General features: G+C 45.4%; 1 protein-coding gene across 1 annotated transcript in view; it reads right to left on the reverse strand.

Annotated features, from left to right (window-relative positions):
- LOC142245199 (vomeronasal type-2 receptor 26-like) overlaps window positions 1-19,343 on the reverse strand; it is a 36,957-nt gene that overhangs the window by 6,977 nt on the left and 10,637 nt on the right. The window contains exons 2-3 of the mRNA XM_075318112.1: window positions 12,119-12,334; window positions 9,008-9,131 (exon numbers count right to left, since the gene is read on the reverse strand). Coding sequence (XP_075174227.1) covers window positions 9,008-9,131; window positions 12,119-12,334 — 340 coding nt within the window. The remainder of the gene's footprint in view (window positions 1-9,007; window positions 9,132-12,118; window positions 12,335-19,343) is intronic.

The following is a 19,343-nucleotide window of genomic DNA, read 5'->3' on the forward strand; positions in this document are numbered from 1 at the left end:
TCAAACTATCCAGCACATTGTTGAGGAGTGCCCCCTGGGATCCTACCATGGTGACAAGAAGGATTTCTATATTGTAAATGATAACGCTATTGCATATATAGAAAATCTTGATATTCAAATTTGATTTTTAACCTTTTGATATTTTTCAATCACTGTCTATTGTCTGGTGTTTATTTTTTATATGATGGTAAGATATACGTTCATACGATTAAATAAATAAATCTTTAGAGGGTGTCTGCTTTCTTTGATGAAATGTCCTGCAGCATTCTGTAACTTTTTTTAGCAGCTGTGACACTTCATTATTAGTGATGAGCGAGTACTAAAAAGCTCGGGTGCTCGAAGCTCGGGCCGAGCCTCCCAAGATACTCGTGTACTCGGCCCGAGCAACGAGCCCAATGTTATCCTATGGGAGACCCGAGTATTTTTGTGAAATGACCCCCCGGCAGCATGGAGAAACCCTAAAAGTGTCACAAAAGTCTCAGAAGAGTGCTCAAATGACATGGCAACAGCATGGGGAAGACCCCTTGAAGCATTTATCACTGAAAAGTCACAGCTGTGAACAATTTTGTCCGCGTTTTACGCCATTTTTACGGACTCACCAGAAAACCTTCCAAAATGACCCCAAAATGATTTTTCATGGCGGAAATGTTAAGGGCACATACCCAATAGTGAGATAGAGCTGGTGTATGTTACTTTTTGAGATTAATACATGAAAGATTTTACGTGAAAACATTGTGTGGCACTCCGATGTCCCTGAGAAGAGACGTACATGAAGGCCTCTTGAGTCTAATGTGCCCATTTTGAGGAAGTGAGTCTTTGTAGTATTTTCCTTTGCCAGGGCAGTCCAAAATTGTGAGGTTCACCAATGCCCCTGCATACAGACGTGCATGAGGGCCTGTAAACCTGAAGTGCCCATTGTAAGGAAGTGGGTCTATTGTAGTATAGCCCTTTGGCAGGGCAGCCAAAAATTGGGAGGCTTCACATTGTCCCTGGATAGAGACGTGCATGAGGGCCTGTAAACCTGAAGTGTCCATTGTAAGGAAGTGGGTCTATTGTAGTAAAGCCCTTAGGCAGGGCAGCCAAAAATTGTGAGGCTCCACATTGTCCCTGGATAGAGACGTGCATGATGGCCTGTAAACCTGAAGTGCCCATTGTAAGGAAGTGGGTCTATTTTAGTATAGCCCTTTGCCAGGGCAGCCAAAAATTGGGAGGCTCCACGTTGTCCCTGGATAGAGACGTGCATGAGGGCCTCAAAACATTAAGTGTCCATTGTCAGGAAGTGGGTGTATTATAGTATAGCCCTTAGGCAGGGCAGCCAAAAATTGGGAGGCTCCACGTTGTCCCTGGATAGAGACGTGCATGAGGGCCTGTAAACCTGAAGTGCCCATTGGAAGGAAGTGGGTCTATTGTAGTATAGCCCTTAGGCAGGGTAGCCAAAAATTGGGAGGCTCCACGTTGTCCCTGGATAGAGACGTGCATGAGGGCCTGTAAACCTGAAGTGCCCATTGGAAGGAAGTGGGTCTATTATAGTATAGCCCTTAGGCAGGGCAGCCAAAAATTGGGAGGCTCCACGTTGTCCCTGGATAGAGACGTGCATGAGGGCCTGTAAACCTGAAGTGCCCATTGGAAGGAAGTGGGTCTATTGTAGTATAGCCCTTAGGCAGGGCAGCCAAAAATTGGGAGGCTCCACGTTGTCCCTGGATAGAGACGTGCATGAGGGCCTCAAAACATTAAGTGTCCATTGTCAGGAAGTGGGTGTATTATAGTATAGCCCTTAGGCAGGGCAGCCAAAAATTGGGAGGCTCCACGTTGTCCCTGGATAGAGACGTGCATGAGGGCCTGTAAACCTGAAGTGCCCATTGGAAGGAAGTGGGTCTATTGTAGTATAGCCCTTAGGCAGGGTAGCCAAAAATTGGGAGGCTCCACGTTGTCCCTGGATAGAGACGTGCATGAGGGCCTGTAAACCTGAAGTGCCCATTGGAAGGAAGTGGGTCTATTATAGTATAGCCCTTAGGCAGGGCAGCCAAAAATTGGGAGGCTCCACGTTGTCCCTGGATAGAGACGTGCATGAGGGCCTGTAAACCTGAAGTGCCCATTGGAAGGAAGTGGGTCTATTGTAGTATAGCCCTTAGGCAGGGCAGCCAAAAATTGGGAGGCTCCACGTTGTCCCTGGATAGAGACGTGCATGAGGGCCTCAAAACATTAAGTGTCCATTGTCAGGAAGTGGGTGTATTATAGTATAGCCCTTAGGCAGGGCAGCCAAAAATTGGGAGGCTCCACGTTGTCCCTGGGTAGAGACGTGCATGAGGGCCTCAAAACATTAAGTGTCCATTGTCAGGAAGTGGGTGTATTATAGTATAGCCCTTAGGCAGGGCAGCCAAAAATTGGGAGGCTCCACGTTGTCCCTGGGTAGAGACGTGCATGAGGGCCTCAAAACATTAAGTGTCCATTGTAAGGAAGTGGGTCTATTGTAGTATAGCCCTTAGGCAGGGCAGCCAAAAATTGGGAGGCTCCACGTTGTCCCTGGGTAGAGACGTGCATGAGGGCCTCAAAACATTAAGTGTCCATTGTAAGGAAGTGGGTCTATTGTAGTATAGCCCTTAGGCAGGGCAGCCAAAAATTGGGAGGCTCCACGTTGTCCCTGGGTAGAGACGTGCATGAGGGCCTCAAAACATTAAGTGTCCATTGTCAGGAAGTGGGTGTATTATAGTATAGCCCTTAGGCAGGGCAGCCAAAAATTGGAAGGCTCCACGTTGTCCCTGGGTAGAGACGTGCATGAGGGCCTCAAAACATTAAGTGTCCATTGTAAGGAAGTGGGTCTATTGTAGTATAGCCCTTAGGCAGGGCAGCCAAAAATTGGGAGGCTCCACGTTGTCCCTGGGTAGAGACGTGCATGAGGGCCTCAAAACATTGTTCCCATTGCAAAGGAGCGGGTCTCCTGTCGTTGTAATGTCCATTCTGCAAAGAATGGGCGAAAAAATTTACCACTGGGGGTATACCTGAAACAAAGGCCTAAGTATTGCAATTTGTAACGGTCATCATCATGGTGGCGCATGAGGAGAAGGAGGAGCAGTCCAGCGATTATCCAAAGTCCAGAAGTGTGTACCCATGGGTGAGTGGAGGTACATGGCAAACTTTAAATTCCGCTCTCATTTGCTGGTGGTGTGGTGAAGTCTGGCCCAATCCAACCCTTGCTCATCTTGATCAGAGTCAGCCTGTCAGCATTTTCAGTTGACATGCGGGTACGTTTATCTGTAATGATTCCACCTGCGGCACTAAAAACACGCTCTGACAAAACGCTAGCAGCAGGGCAGGCCAGGACTTCCAAGGCGTAGAGAGCCAATTCATGCCACGTGTCCAGCTTGGATACCCAATAATTGTAAGGCACAGAGGAATGTCGGAGTACAGTTGTTCGATCTGCAAGGTACTCCTTCAGCATCTGGGCAAACTTAGGATTTCTTGTGGCACTACCCCGCACCTCAGGGGCTGTGGTACGTGAGGGGCTGAGAAAACTGTCCCACATCTTAAAGACTGTTCCCCTACCTCTGGCGGATTGGACTTGTGCCTCTCTCGGCTGTACGCCTCGGTTGTCCACTGATTCATGACCTATGCCGCTAGCGTTTTGTGAGGGGAATGCTTTGCCTACTTCCGTGACTATGGCCTTCCGGAACTGCTGCATTTTGGTTGACCTCTCCTCCACGGGAATAAGAGACAAAAAGTTCTCCTTGTAGCGTGGGTCTAACAGTGTTACCAACCAGTAATGATTGTCGGCCAAGATGTTCTTAACGCGAGGGTCACGAGACAGGCAGCTTACCATAAAGTCAGCCATGTGCGCCAGACTCTTAACAGCCAGGACTTCAGTAGCCTGACCAACAAGATGACTGAACATGCTGTCCTCCTCCTCCTCCTCCTCCTCCTCCTCCTCATCTACCCTGTCCTCTGGCCAGCCACGCTGAACCGAGGATATGACTGGTGTGCATGTCATATCCTCAATTTGGCCGGAGAGTTGCTCCATGTCTTCATCCTCCTCCTCGTCATAGTCCTCCACTGCACGTTGTGATGAGACGAGGCTGGGCTGTGTGTTATCATCACCCACACCCACTACTGTTTCTTGCTGCAACTCATCGCGCTCCGCCTGCAATGCATCATGTTTGTTTTTCAGCAGAGACCGTTTTAGAAGGCAGAGTAGCGGTATGGTGACGCTAATAATGGCGTCATCACCACTCACCATCTTGGTGGAGTCCTCAAAGTTTTGGAGGATGGTACATAGGTCTGACATCCATCTCCACTCCTCAGGTGTTATGTGTGGAGTTTGACCCATTTCCCGACGGCTTAGGTGATGCAGGTACTCAACAACTGCCCTCTTCTGCTCACATATCCTGACCAACATGTGCAGAGTTGAATTCCAACGCGTGGGGACATCACACACCAGTCTGTGAGCCGGAAGATGCAAACTGCGCTGAAAGCCGGCAAGGCCGGCTGAAGCAGTAGGTGACTTTCGAAAATGTGCAGACAGGCGGCGAACTTTTACCAGCAGATCAGACAGCTCTGGGTATGACTTTAGAAACCGCTGAACCACGAGGTTGAGCACATGGGCCACGCATGGAACATGTGTCAGCTGGCCTCGCCTCAAAGCCGCCACCAGGTTCCGGCCATTGTCACACACGACCTTTCCTGGCTTTAGGTTCAGAGGTGTGAGCCAGTGATCTGCCTGCTGTTTCAGAGCTGTCCACAGCTCTTCTGCATTGTGGGGTTTGTCACCTATGCAGATTAGCTTCAGCACAGCCTGTTGCCGCTTCGCCGAGGCAGTGCTGCAGTGCTTCCAGCTTGTGACTGGTGTGGAGGGTACAGTGGATGAGGATGCGCAGGAGGAGGAGGAGGCTGAAGAGCATGACATTCCGGAGCTGTAGAGTGTGGGTGAAACACTGACTGAGGTAGGGCCTGCAAACCTTGGTGTGGGAAGGACGTGTTCCGTCCCTCGCTCAGACTGGGTCCCAGCTTCCACAATATTAACCCAGTGTGCCGTCAATGAGATGTAGCGGCCTTGCCCACAAGCACTTGTCCACGTGTCTGTGGTTAGGTGGACCTTGGGTGAAACAGCGTTGTTCAGGGTACGTGTGATGTTTTGTGACACGTGGTTATGCAACGCGGGGACGGCACACCGGGAGAAATAGTGGCGGCTGGGGACCGAGTAACGTGGGACAGCTGCCGCCATCAGGTCACAGAATGCTTCTGTCTCCACCAGCCTAAAAGGCAACATTTCCAGCGCAAGCAGTCGCGAAATGTTAGCATTTAGAACTGTGGCATGTGGGGTGTTGGCAGTGTATTTGCGCCTGCGTTCAAAGGTTTGCTGAATGGATAACTGAACGCTGCGCTGGGACAAGGACGTGCTTGATGATGGTGTTCTTTCTGCGTAGGCAACTGCAGGTGCAGGAGTGGAGGAGGCTTGTTCGCAGGCAGCATGGACAGGGGATTGGCTCGCATGCACAACCAGCGAAGACGTAGCAGTGACATCAGCAAGCACTGCTCCTCGACTCTGTTGTACTTCCCACAAAGTCGGGTGCTTGGCTGACATGTGCCTGATCATGCTGGTGGTGGTCAGGCTGCTAGTTTTGGTACCCCTGCTGATGCTGGCACGGCAGGTGTTGCAAATGGCCTTTTTTGAATCATCTGGATCCAACTTAAAAAACTGCCAGACTCGGGAAGACCTAACATTTGTACAGGCACCTTGTGTCGTCGTGTTGTTCCGGGGAACGGTTGCCTGACTTCTGCCTGGGGCCACCACCCTGCTTCTTACTGCCTTTTGTGATGCTACGCCTCCCTCCCCCTGTGCACTGCTGTCCTCGCTCTGCATATCCTCCTGCCAGGTTGGGTCAGTTACTGGATCATCCACCACGTCGTCTTCCTCTTCCGCACCCTGCTCCTCCTCCTGACTTCCTGACAATTGTGTCTCATCATCGTCCACCACTTGTTGAGACACGTTGCCAACTTCGTGAGAACGTGGCTGCTCAAATATTTGGCCATCTGTACAGACGATCTCCTCATGACCCACTTCAATATGAGCTGGCGAGAGGCCAGAATGTGTGAATGGAAACGTGAACAGCTCTTCCGAGTGTCCAAGTGTGGGATCATTAATGTCCGAGGAGGACGTGTACTCAGCCTGGTGGTAGGAAGGAGGATCAGGTTCAGAAATGTGCGGTGCAGTATCACGGCTACTGACACTTGACCGTGTGAAAGACAGAGTGTTTGTGGTGGTGCCAATCTGACTGGAAGCATTATCTGCTATCCAACTAACAACCTGTTGACACTGGTCTTGGTTCAAGAGCGGTGTACTGCTGCGGTCCCCAAGAATTTGGGACAGGACGTGCGAGCGACTAGATGTGGCCCTTTGTTGTGGCGAAATTAGAGCTTGCCCACGACCTCGGCCTCTGCCTGCACCACCATCACATCCACTTCCTTGTTCCTTGCCAATGCCCTTGCGCATTTTGCAATGCTGTGCACTGCTGACGTGTATATTCACTACTTGTGCGTTATATCAAAGTTTGTGGAAATTGCACACAAGTGCACCTGTACGCTGCCACCAACAGGCACACACGTGCGGTTTTAAAAACCAAGCACGGACGCAATAAGAACCTAACAGGTTTTTTTGGGGAGCGACAATTACAGACAAGTCAGACACTATCTGGACTGTTTTACACTGTGTACACCAGCCCCAGATATGATGAAGGCTGGTATACGGTCACCACTAGGAATGGCTATATATACCCTGCCTGCCTGCCTGCCTGTATACTGGTACAATAGTCCTGACAAGGACTCTTCTGGTCACTAGCCTGTATTCAGACCTGGCTATACCCTGCCTGTATATAGCAACAATAGTCCTGAGAAGGACTCTGCTACTGTACTCCGACCTGGCTATACCCTGCCTGCCTGTATACAACTAGAATAGTCCTGAGAAGGACTTTTGGTCACACTGTTTGCAGCCCTGCAACTGAAAAAGCTATAAAGGGCCGCAAAGCTTTCCCTGAATCAGCGACACTCTCCCTGCACTGACTGTCTGGATAGCTGTGAGCAGAGCACAGCGCGCCGGCCGGTATAAAGGCTCGGTCACGCTGTGCAGGCCGGCCAATCACTGCAATTCCACAACTAACAGGGCTGTGGCATTGCAGTGGTCTGCCAGCCAATCCCTGCATGAGGGCTGGCTCTCAAAAAGCGCCAACATGCAGAAATGAAGACCACGAGTACAGCACGAGTATCGCGAGATTACTCGGTCCCCGCCGAGCAGCCCGAGTACAGCGATACTCGTGCGAGTACCGAGTAGTTACAAGCATGCTCGCTCATCACTATTCATTATTGAACCACAGCTAGGGCTTATTTTTGGAGTAGGGTTAATATTTTAAATATACACCAAAAAGGCCAAAAATTCCTGCTAGGGCTTATTTTTGGGGTATGTCTTATTTTCGAGGATACCAATAATATCATATACAAGAGATAAATACCAACACACCATGACAGGAACCCATGACCAACACATATTGGCTGAATAATACCACTATACTGATCATTATAAAGAACTAGAGTAATAATACTAATATTAACATTAACACCAATAACATTATACTTTGGAGTTCTGGATATTGCGTAAGTGTGTATTAGGCCGGTGTCACACTTGCAAGTGCCTCGGATGTATCTCGCGTGAGTCTCGCATTGCATCACCCATCATGGACTCACTCTCCGGACAGGAGCATCTCAGATGCATAGAGATGCATGCATATTGTGCAAAATTTGCAACAACTAAAAAATGTAATTTTGGTGTTTGGAACTTTTTGCCATTTGATCTTAAATTTTGATAGATCGGGAATTTCTGAATGCGGCAATACCAAATGTGTGTATACTTTTTATTTTTTTAACCCTTTAATTTTCAATGGGGCGAATGGGAAGTGATTTGAACTTTTAGTTTTTTTCCTTTTTTATATTTTTTTAAAACTTTTCTTTTAACTTTTTTTATTTTACTAGTCCCCCTAGGGGACTGTGAGGATTAGCAGTCTGATTGTTTTTTGTAGATCTCAGATGCAGAGCTCTGATCTGCAGAAATGCTGCTCTCGTCTTACAGATGGTGCTCTGTCGGCTGTAAGAGAAAGTGAGTCATGATAGCGACAGAAGTCATCACATGACCCTGTGCTACCATGGCAACCATTGGCTCCCCATGATCATGTCACGGGGCCTCCAATGGTGGTGGGAAAATGCGCATTACCCACTGTGGGCATTTACACAGTGCTTTCACATTTTGAGAGTGCAATGTAAGGCGTTAACAGGTGCTAGTGGATCGCGGATCCACCCACTCCTGATGGCAGCACATGTCAGCTGTACAAATCAGCTGACATATGCAGTGCTTGCCGCTGGCTCACCGCAGCAGCCAGTGGTGATTATACCGACATTATCCAGGACATACCCAGTACGTTCAATGTTGGTAAAAGATTGATAATGTCTCTATGTAGCATTCTTCTCCAAGATCGTAAAAATAAATATTATTCTTTTTACCTGTCCCTGACCCCATAATGACCAGCATTCTCTTCTGGCTTCATAGCCGATGCAATCAGGTGGGTGGGCACATGGCAGTAATATTGTGCATCACCCCTGACTAGAACAGCGATATCAGTTGCCGGACTAGGAAACGTAGTTGGCTTGTATAGTCTTGTGGTGCAAGGAGCCAATTGCTTTAGGTGTCATTGTCGATTTTGATTGAATATGAATCCTTGGATAAACATTCAGCTTAAAACACCACTGGTGTCTGTTGGCTATTTTCCTCCCTGGACCTAGTTATGGTCAAAATACTCGACGACCTCAATCATTATCCCCCTGATAACTTCATTACCTATCAATTCTCTTTTGGCAACTGTCAGACCCTCTCTGCCCAGACGACAACAGAAATACACACATAATACAATCAGATACACACAAAAAGATGACAGTCAACTAAATGTACCTGGAATGAAAGAGTAATTAATACCTGTCTCATTAGATATTTCCCCATCAGAACACTGCAGACATTCAAAGCAGCACTTATGTCTTCCGTTCATTAAGATCCTTCGATAACCTGGTGGACAGTCCTCAGTGCACTTAGAGACCGGAGTCTAAAACATAAGTGATCATATTTTTAATACATTATATCATATTTGTTTTGTCATATTACTTAAGCTTAAAAAATGAAATATTAAATATCTGAAACATTATTTATGCTTTTTTTGCCGTTAGAAAAATGTATTCAGCTTCAAGATGACCCTGGAGATCCCCTCCAACTTTGACATTCTATAATTCTATGATTCATTGCTTACATTTGGTTGCTACAAGAGCTGGTATGAGATGTTCAGTGGGGGTACCAGGTGTTGGACCCCTGCTGATTTCATACTGATGACATATTTTTACAGATCGGTGAGAGTTGCAGGACCCAGATCCCCTCCGATCAACACCACTGTGCAACGATTGTAAAAACTATTACATATTGCTAGTTTTACTTGAGGAATAGAAAACTTCTATCTCTGAGAATTCAATGAGGAGAAATAAAAAGAAAATAGTGGTCCTTAAAGGGAACCTCTCACCCGGTTTTCCCCATAAAATGTATGGCCAGCACCAGTAAGCTCTCTTTTACTGCATTGTAGTATGCTGTATTTATGTCCCCATTGCACTCCTGCACAGGAGTACTTCTCTCTTCACTTACCACCGCTTTTTTCATTTCTACCCTCTAAAGATGCACTCAAGCCATGGCGCTGACAGAATCTGGGTGAGAATGGACATGAGAGCTTGAAAGAGATCAGCACCATTGCAGTGACAATTAGTGTTCGGCGGACCCGTACTGTAAAATTTTGGACCTGCGCAGGTACCCGAGTGCAAGGCCTGGACCTGGGATTTTCAGTGAATTCAAGGTATTGATCCAGATCTGGCACACGGGTAATGCAAAAAAAAAGGAAAAATAAAGAAAAATAATAAAGCAAGCGAACTGTACTTACCAAGTCACCACCGCGGCTGTAGCTGCTCCCACTGCCACTCATTCCCTTCTGGGGCTGTTCATTACCTTCATTGCATATGCACTGCTTTCCCCACCCATCAGAGTCCATGATTTTTTGCAGTCAGACGCTCCCCCACGGAGTGTTAGCATGTCTGACGCTTCAAATCACAGTCACTGTGTGCGGGTCTATATCGTACAGTAAAAATAAATAAATAAAAAATTGGCGTAAGGTCCACCCATATTGTGATATTCAGTACAGATTAATTCCACGGCTATAGGTTGCTGTGTATCAAAATAAGATGAATCGTATGCGGCTTTGTATTTATTTTTATTCAAATAAAGATATTAAAAATCAGTATGCGGTCCCCCCCCCAATTTTGATATCCAAGCATGATAAAGCCCGAAAGCTGGGGGCTGGTATTCTCAGTCTGGGGAGACCAATCGTTATTGAGCCCCCCAGCCTAAAAATAGCAGGCGGCAGCCACCCAAGATTGCTGAATCCATTAGATGTGACAACCCAGCACTTTATCCGTCTCTTCCCGATTGCCCTGGTGCATGGCAATCGGGGTAAATAAGGGATTAATTGCCCCTCACATCTGCCGCTAAGCACTAGTTTAGTAATGGGAGTCATCTAAGAGACCACCTATAACTAATCTGTAAGAGAAAATAGATAAACACAAACACCCAAAAAATCTTTTATTTGAAATAAGAGAAAAAAGCACCCTCTTTCACCACTTTATTAACCGTCAAACACCCAGGGCCGATCCACTCGAGGTCCCATGATGATTCCAGCTCTGCTACATTACTGAAGGCATAGCGTGAGATTGTGATTGTACATGGTATACTGCGGATTTCAAAAAGAGACTGAGCCACAGCAATCAGCTCTTACATCACTCAGGTAAGTTGCAGGCACAGCTGGAGGTTCCCACGGCCCTCCACCTGTAACTATTACTGCCCCTGGTGATGTATTGTTTCACAATGGGGAAAGAAGCTGTGGTTAGTGACTGCAGCATGGCCCCCTGATGCCAACCAATTCAAGGAGGGGTGATAGACTCTACTGCTGGAAATTAAATGTAGCCCCAGTCTTTTGTGATCTCCTGTTTGAGGGTCCCCTCAAACAAAATGTCACTTGAAGTAAGTATAAAAACTTTACATTACTTTTTAAGGAATAGTTCGACATGGAGAAGTGTAGGGTATTTTATAATAAAGTGACAAAAGTGCATACGTGTAAAAATTGATTTTTATAAGGACATTTTAAATATCAAAAACTTTTAAGTTTATTGAAGACCTTTTTAAGTGTTGTTGTGTATTTTTTATGTTAGCTTTCAAAATCTGACTTTCACACACCTGACATCAACTTTTTAATAAAATATGCAAATTTGGAGACTCTAATGCGGGCTTTACACGAGACGAGCTATCGTGTGATGCATCGTCGGGGTCACGGTTTTCGTGACGCACATCGTACACGATGTCGTCTCGTGTAACACTTCCTAGCGACACAGTATCACTCACAAATTGTGAGTCGTGTACTCGTCGCTAGGTTTCATAAAATTGTTTCATTTAAATGGCAGCGGTTGTTCATCGTTTCCGTGGCATCACACGTTGCTCTTTGTGACACCACGGAAACAATGAACAGCAGCTTACCTGCGTCCTGCGGCTCCCGCCGGCTATGTGGAAGGAAGGAGGTGGGCGGGATGTTTACATCCCGCTCATCCCCGCCCCTCCGCTTCTATTGCCGGCTGCCATGTGACGTCGCTGTGACGCCGAATGTCCCTCCCACTCCAGGAAGTGGACATTCGTCACCCACAGCGAGGTCGTCCGAAAGGTAAGTACGTGTGACGGGGGTTAAACGAGTTTGTGCGACACAGGCAGCAATTTGCCCGTGATGCACAAACAACGGGGGCGGATACGATCGATCGTGAAATCGCACGATCGGTCGTCACGTGTAAAGCAGGCATTAGGTCTTTGACATTTAAGAAGAGTATATGTTGCTAAGTACAGAATTTTATGACAAGTAAAGAGGATTAAAGGAAGGGATTTATATAATATATAACATTGAATATTTAGCAAAATACAATAAAATAATAATACATGAAAATAGATTATAATACTGACCTTGTCATTTTTCCAAGATATTTTCCTAGTATCTATAAAAAGCTGATCTTCTTCAGGAACTGATAGATTAAATCTTCCAACATGTTTCAAAATTAACCAAGAAGTAAAGGCAATTCTAAAATTATTAATGTGGTAGTAAGTCGACATTTCTCCTTTTTCATTAAAGTGGACTTCTTTTCCCATTGGATCTTGGAAATTAAGTTTTCTTAAAAAGTACTAAAAATGTGAAACATTAAAAATAAGAATAGAGAAAGCAAACTTGGTGCATATAGGAAAACTGTGTGAGTATTTTTTGAGAATTGAAACAGAAGAGGATGAAAACATTTGGTGAAGACAGAGTAGACTTGTACGGACACATTCATTTTTCCATTTGTCTAATGGTGGCCATAACCTTCCTGCTGTAATGTCACCACATTCACTTACATCATAATGTGACCTTTTGCATACCTCCCAACCGTCCCGGATTCTGCGGGACTTGCACGATTTATCAGGGCTGTCCCGCACTCCCGTGGCTCACAGCTGATGTCCCGGCTCTTCCCCTCAGTGAAGTGAATAAATTAAATTAAATTATAATCGGCTCTGGCTTTTCGGAGCGGCCAAGACTCGAACTCGTGGAACTGTGAGTCATTGTTTCAAAGGCAGCAGCTTTACCACTGAGCTACTGCCTCTATTGAAACCCATAGGAAGATTTTGTTATCTTGACCTCTATACTGCAGACACCAGAAGCAGGTTATTCAGCTGCAAAGATGGATGGAGGGATGGATGAATGGAGAGATAGAGGGAGGGATAGAGTCAGGGATGGATGGATGATAGAGGGATGAATGGAGGGATAGAGGGAGGGATGGATGGATGATAGAGGGATGAATGGAGGGATAGAGGGATGAAAGGAGGGATAGAGGGAGGGATGGATGGATGATAGAGGGATGAATGGAGGGATAGAGGGAGGGATGGATGGATGATAGAGGGATGAATGGAGGGATGAATGGAGGGATAGGAGGGATGAATGGAGGGATAGAGGGATGAAAGGAGGGATAGCGGGAGGGATGGATGGATGATAGAGGATTGAATGGAGGGATAGAGGGAGGGATGAATGGAGGGATAGAGGCAGGGATGGATGGATGATAGAGGGATGAATGGAGGGATAGAGGGAGGGATGGATGATAGAGGGATGAATGGAGGGATAGAGGGAGGGATAGAGGGATGAATGGAGGGATGAATGGAGGGATAGAGGGAGGGATGGATGGATGAATGGAGGGATGAATGGAGGGATAGAGGGATGAATGGAGGGATGAATGGAGGGATGAATGGAGAAATAGAGGGAGGGATGGATGGATGATAGTGGGATGGATGTATGATAGAGGGATAGATGATAGAGGGATATATAGATACAGATAATAGATAGATAGAGATAGAATCATAGATAGAATCATAGATAGATGGATAGATAGATAGATAGAGGGATAGAGATAGATAGATAGAGGGATAGAAATAGATAGAGGGATAGATAGATAGATAGATAGATAGAGGGATAGAGATAGATAGATAGAGGGATAGATAGATTGATAGATACAGTTAGGTCCAGAAATATTTGGACAGTGACACAAGTTTTGTTATTTTAGCTGTTTACAAAAACATGTTCAGAAATACAATTATATATATAATATGGGCTGAAAGTGCACACTTCCAGCTGCAATATGAGAGTTTTCACATCCAAATCGGAGAAAGGGTTTAGGAATCATAGCTCTGTAATGCATAGCCTCCTCTTTTTCAAGGGACCAAAAGTAATTGGACAAGGGACTCTAAGGGCTGCAATTAACTCTGAAGGCGTCTCCCTCGTTAACCTGTAATCAATGAAGTAGTTAAAAGGTCTGGGGTTGATTACAGGTGTGTGGTTTTACATTTGGAAGCTGTTGCTGTGACCAGACAACATGCGGTCTAAGGAACTCTCAATTGAGGTGAAGCAGAACATCCTGAGGCTGAAAAAAAAGAAAAAATCCATCAGAGAGATAGCAGACATGCTTGGAGTAGCAAAATCAACAGTCGGGTACATTCTGAGGAAAAAGGAATTGACTGGTGAGCTTGGGAACTCAAAAAGGCCTGGGCGTCCACGGATGACAACAGTTGTGGATGATCGCCGCATACTTTCTTTGGTGAAGAAGAACCCGTTCACAACATCAACTGAAGTCCAGAACACTCTCAGTGAAGTAGGTATATCTGTCTCTAAGTCAACAGTAAAGAGAAGACTCCATGAAAGTAAATACAAAGGGTTCACATCTAGATGCAAACCATTCATCAATTCCAAAAATAGACAGGCCAGAGTTAAATTTGCTGAAAAACACCTCATGAAGCCAGCTCAGTTCTGGAAAAGTATTCTATGGACAGATGAGACAAAGATCAACCTGTACCAGAATGATGGGAAGAAAAAAGTTTGGAGAAGAAAGGGAACGGCACATGATCCAAGGCACACCACATCCTCTGTAAAACATGGTGGAGGCAACGTGATGGCATGGGCATGCATGGCTTTCAATGGCACTGGGTCACTTGTGTTTATTGATGACATAACAGCAGACAAGAGTAGCCGGATGAATTCTGAAGTGTACTGGGATATACTTTCAGCCCAGATTCAGCCAAATGCCGCAAAGTTGATCGGACGGCGCTTCATAGTACAGATGGACAATGACTCCAAACATACAGTCAAAGCTACCCAGGAGTTCATGAGTGCAAAAAAGTGGAACATTCTGAAATGGCCAAGTCAAGTCACCAGATCTTAACCCAATTGAGCATGCATTTCACTTGCTCAAATCCAGACTTAAGACGGAAAGACCCACAAACAAGCAAGACCTGAAGGCTGCGGCTGTAAAGGCCTGTTAAAGCATTAAGAAGGAGGAAACCCAGGGTTTGGGGATGTCCATGGGTTCCAGACTTAAGGCAGTGATTGCCTCCAAAGGATTCGCAACAAAATATTGAAAATAAAAAATTTTTTCTGGGTTTGGTTTATTTGTCCAATTACTTTTGACCTCCTAAAATGTGGAGTATTTGTAAAGAAATGTGTACAATTCCTACAATTTCTATCAGATATTTTTGTTCAAACCTTCAAATTAAATGTTACAATCTGCACTTGAATTCTGTTGTAGAGGTTACATTTCAAATCCAATGTGGTGGCATGCAGAGCCCAACTCGCGAAAATTGTGTCACTGTCCAAATATTTCTGGACCTAACTTTAGATAGATAGATAGATAGATAAATACTGTATCTCAATGTTGGTGAAAGAGTCAGATTTGTTTGTTCCCATAAAACTACTATAAAGAAATGAGGAAAAAAATACAAATACAATTTTTTTTTTTTTTTTTTTATCTTCACCACCTTGGATTCAAACCAGCAACGTTCAAAACTTGTGTCCAGCAACCTCCTGGCTTTCCTAGCTGCTCTAGCTGTTGAGCCACTAGGATTGATGACATCAGGAGGAGGATTTCACATAAATGAACCTACAATGCAGCCTCTTACACAGCAGATTACACAGGACACAGCTACATTGTACAGAACAGCATCTCTATGTCCTGTATTCTAGAGGGAGAGGAAAAGAGGATTTTTTTTTCTTCTAATAAAGTTACTAAAAATAATAAAAAAATAGAATAATGTAATTTTATTGCACTTTTTTATAAAATAATAAACATCACAAATCAGCAAATAACATGGACATATTTGGTGTCCCTGTAATCGTAATGACCTGAACAATACAGTGATCAGGTTATTTATGGGGATCGGTAAATGGCGGGAAAAAAATGGCGCAGTTTATTATTTTTCTTTATTAAAACCCATAAAAAATGTAAGAAAAATGGATCACTGAGGCCGTGTTCACACATAGCGTAAATGCTGCATTTTTTCTGCAGGTGTCCGCGCCACGAGTGCAATAACAATGTTCTCTGATTATTGCGTGTTTGTGGTATTTTTTACACATTGTCCCCCTTATTTGATACATGTTTGTTGCTTATGTGAATCCTGAAGCTTATAAAGAAAGAAACACCAAATCCGCACAGTTCAGCGGCGTCTGTCCACGCACCAGGAGCGGAGATCTCAGGACGTCTCATCCACTTTGCTTGGACAATTAGTCCGTGTTCACATGTAGTGTAAATGCTGCATTTTTTTCTGCTGTTTCTTTGCACATTTATTCTGCTGTGTTTAATTGTCCAAGTAAAGTGGATGTGATTCCATGAAAAGACGCTGCTGAATTCTGCGGTTTTCGGGGGGGGGGGTTTCTCTGGAGGTTTCTATGTGGAGCTTAAAAAATGCAGGAAAAAGCTTCTCCGTACAATAAAAACACTTAAAAACGCAGATTCACATCTGAACCAAAAACGCATTAAATAATGGAGAAAAGGCAGAAAAAATGCAGCAAAAATGGAAAAAACAGAGAAGATTGTTATTGTGTAGTTTGGTGCAGACAGAAACAAAAAGAAACAGAATTTATGCAACGTGTGAACACGGATTGATAGGCACAAGTAAGCAACATGTCATATAGTGACACAGAAATATAAAAAAATTCTGACTGCTATGAATATGAATGAACAGTCCGGGGCATCTGCTGAATGACCCTTACTGCCAAATGGGTGTGGCTAGGGGTGTGGCTAGGGGCGGGGTCAAAATTTGCTGCGGCGCGCTGCGCGCGCCGCATACTGACTGCCAGAGCCCAAACACCACCTTTTCCCCCCTAGAAAGACACCACACAGTTCATTATAAGTTAAATTACTTTTATTTTCACTTATGGAGAGGCATAGGGAAAAAACACTCTCATCTTTTACTTTGGCGTAAATTATGGTCGCAGCTTTCAAATTAGGCATTACCAGCCAACACCATGGGGTTTTGGGAAATTTTCCGCCACCGGCCGTCCGGTGCAGGTATTTCACCACCACTTTTCCTACCCCTTCCGCCAAGGAGCAGCACAGCGCTAGCAAGCTGCGACCCCCCCAAAAACCACAATACCTGAGCCATCTCCTCGCACATTCCCACTATCAACCCATCCGAAACCGCATCATTGAAGATGCACCCGCTCCCTCATAAGGACAGCAAAGTTAATACCTTCCAGCTGGTGGTACCACACCATTTTTTTTTTTTAATGATATATATATATATTTTACACAATCAACTTAGGTAGGCACTGGTTGTCCGTGCACCAAGGACAGCCCCGTAACACATCCTTCCTTGGATACGTTCCAATATGAGCTGAAAATCACCTCTGCCTTGCCCATCTTAAATTAGGAAAATAACAGGAAAAGTTGTACCATCTCTGACCGGATGAGGGTACGAGGCGAAGCGCAGCTAGGTTGCAGGAGACCAAATCTGTGACATCTACTTGTGTCGCCAAGTCAACTGTGGAGGGCGGCTCACCAATCCTGAACATCTCAGGTAGCACACTCAGCTCAACCAGCTCCCGGCAACTTCTCCAATCACATCCAGGCCAATGGAAACCACGGACCAACCGCCAGGGCAAGGATCACCTTTTCCCGCTGCCCGAAAAGTATGGGCATGACCTAAGCTTGAAACCTAGGCCGACTTACATCTGAAAAGGAAAACATTGTCAGAAAGGAAAAACTCTCAAAACCATCAAAATTCTCTTAACCAGCAGACCCCCTTTCCCTTGGGGTTGATTTGGCAAAAACTCGCGTTTTTTTTTTTATTAATACACAAATCTGGAACGTATGTAATGTTACGCTAGCCTATATGACAGTCAGTAGCCTCTTGCCCTTCTACTAGTGACGGTTTATAAAACAAACTCGGTATGGACGTTCCTCAAAATGCATTTGCGTTGCCAAACCCATCCCATTGAAACCACGCTCATACACACTTGCCCCAAAGCTTCAGCAGCACCCCACACCCCAGTTCTGGGGGGGGAAGGGGGGGTGTTTACATCCCAGGTACTGCAACTAGCGCACCCACAATAACAACCATCACCAATTTACCGCCATGAAATTGTCCGCCAAATATGGGAAAAAATCTTCATGGTTAAAAGATGCTCCCCGTCATCCCTGTTTGTCTGAGGGTTATCACTAACACCTTAGGCATACCAACCAGAGGTGGGGAAAAAGATCCCAAAACTGTGAGGAAAGACAGGCTTGGCTAGATAGACCTAGGCCTTTCTTCAGCCTGTGTGACTAAGCTTTAAGATCAAAACCACAATGGGCGTAACCACCCGACCTGGTACCTTATAAGATCGACAAACAGCCAGGAGTATTAGGCCTCCTGACATCCACCCACCTGCCGCTAAACCACTACCCATTCCATACCGTGGGTCCCACTAGGCCTTGGTCGCGCAGGTCCAGTTCCACAACTGAAAAATTGCAGGGCAAAAACCCCGTACCAGTTTGCTCACAACAGGAAAAAATGGTACCCGTTGGTGAAGTAGAATCACTAAATACTGCCGGTTATACATTAGCAAGGGATCGCTTGAAAATCATCATGCTTTTCACCCGCCTGGTAAACCCCACTCGCTGCATACCCTACTATAGGCCCATCATGTCTGTGTTTTAACGAGAGGCCGGGTCATCGGCCTCCTTTCGATGGGAGTACCATTACGAATTTAAGGAATCAAAACCCTTTGGACCTGCCAGCGGACGGAGTTAAGGAGGATACCTGGAATTGGAAAATCAATAGGGAGTAAACAATACTATCACGGCAACTGGATACCTGGTATGACTTTAACCTTTCGTTAACTTATGCGCATTCTAAAATCCGAAAAGCCTAAACAGCCCACTACTGATAAGGAAAGTCGTAAACAGGTGGTTAGACGGGTTTTTCCCCTGGGCTTGGTAACCAACTGATAATACCACATTTTTTTTTTATTTTTTTTTTAAAAAAACGTTGTGTTGAAAACAAACCCAAACAGCCAGACCTGCTGCTGTTAAATACACCCCCTAGCGATGCAGCCGCTACTGCTCTTGAAGCGAATGTAGCCGTTGAAGCTTAAAGAAAAATTCAGCTACACAATCAGTTCCTCCTTTTCAGGTGCCTGATTCCATGTAGTGGAAAATAAAGTTTAATCTTACCGCACCTAGGGTTGGACCAATGTACCGATACCGGGTAACGTGACCCTGCCACTTAGTCCTACACCGGAAGCCTAGGAAAGGCGCCTTGGAAACAATGACAGCAATAGAAATGACCTTAACCGCAAAGTTGAAGTTCATACCTATGGAAACGCAGGGGCCGAAAGATAAACCTCCATACGATGGGTAAT

Source organism: Anomaloglossus baeobatrachus, chromosome 1 (assembly GCF_048569485.1).
Source record: "Anomaloglossus baeobatrachus isolate aAnoBae1 chromosome 1, aAnoBae1.hap1, whole genome shotgun sequence".
NCBI classification, from domain to species: Eukaryota; Metazoa; Chordata; class Amphibia; order Anura; family Aromobatidae; genus Anomaloglossus; species Anomaloglossus baeobatrachus.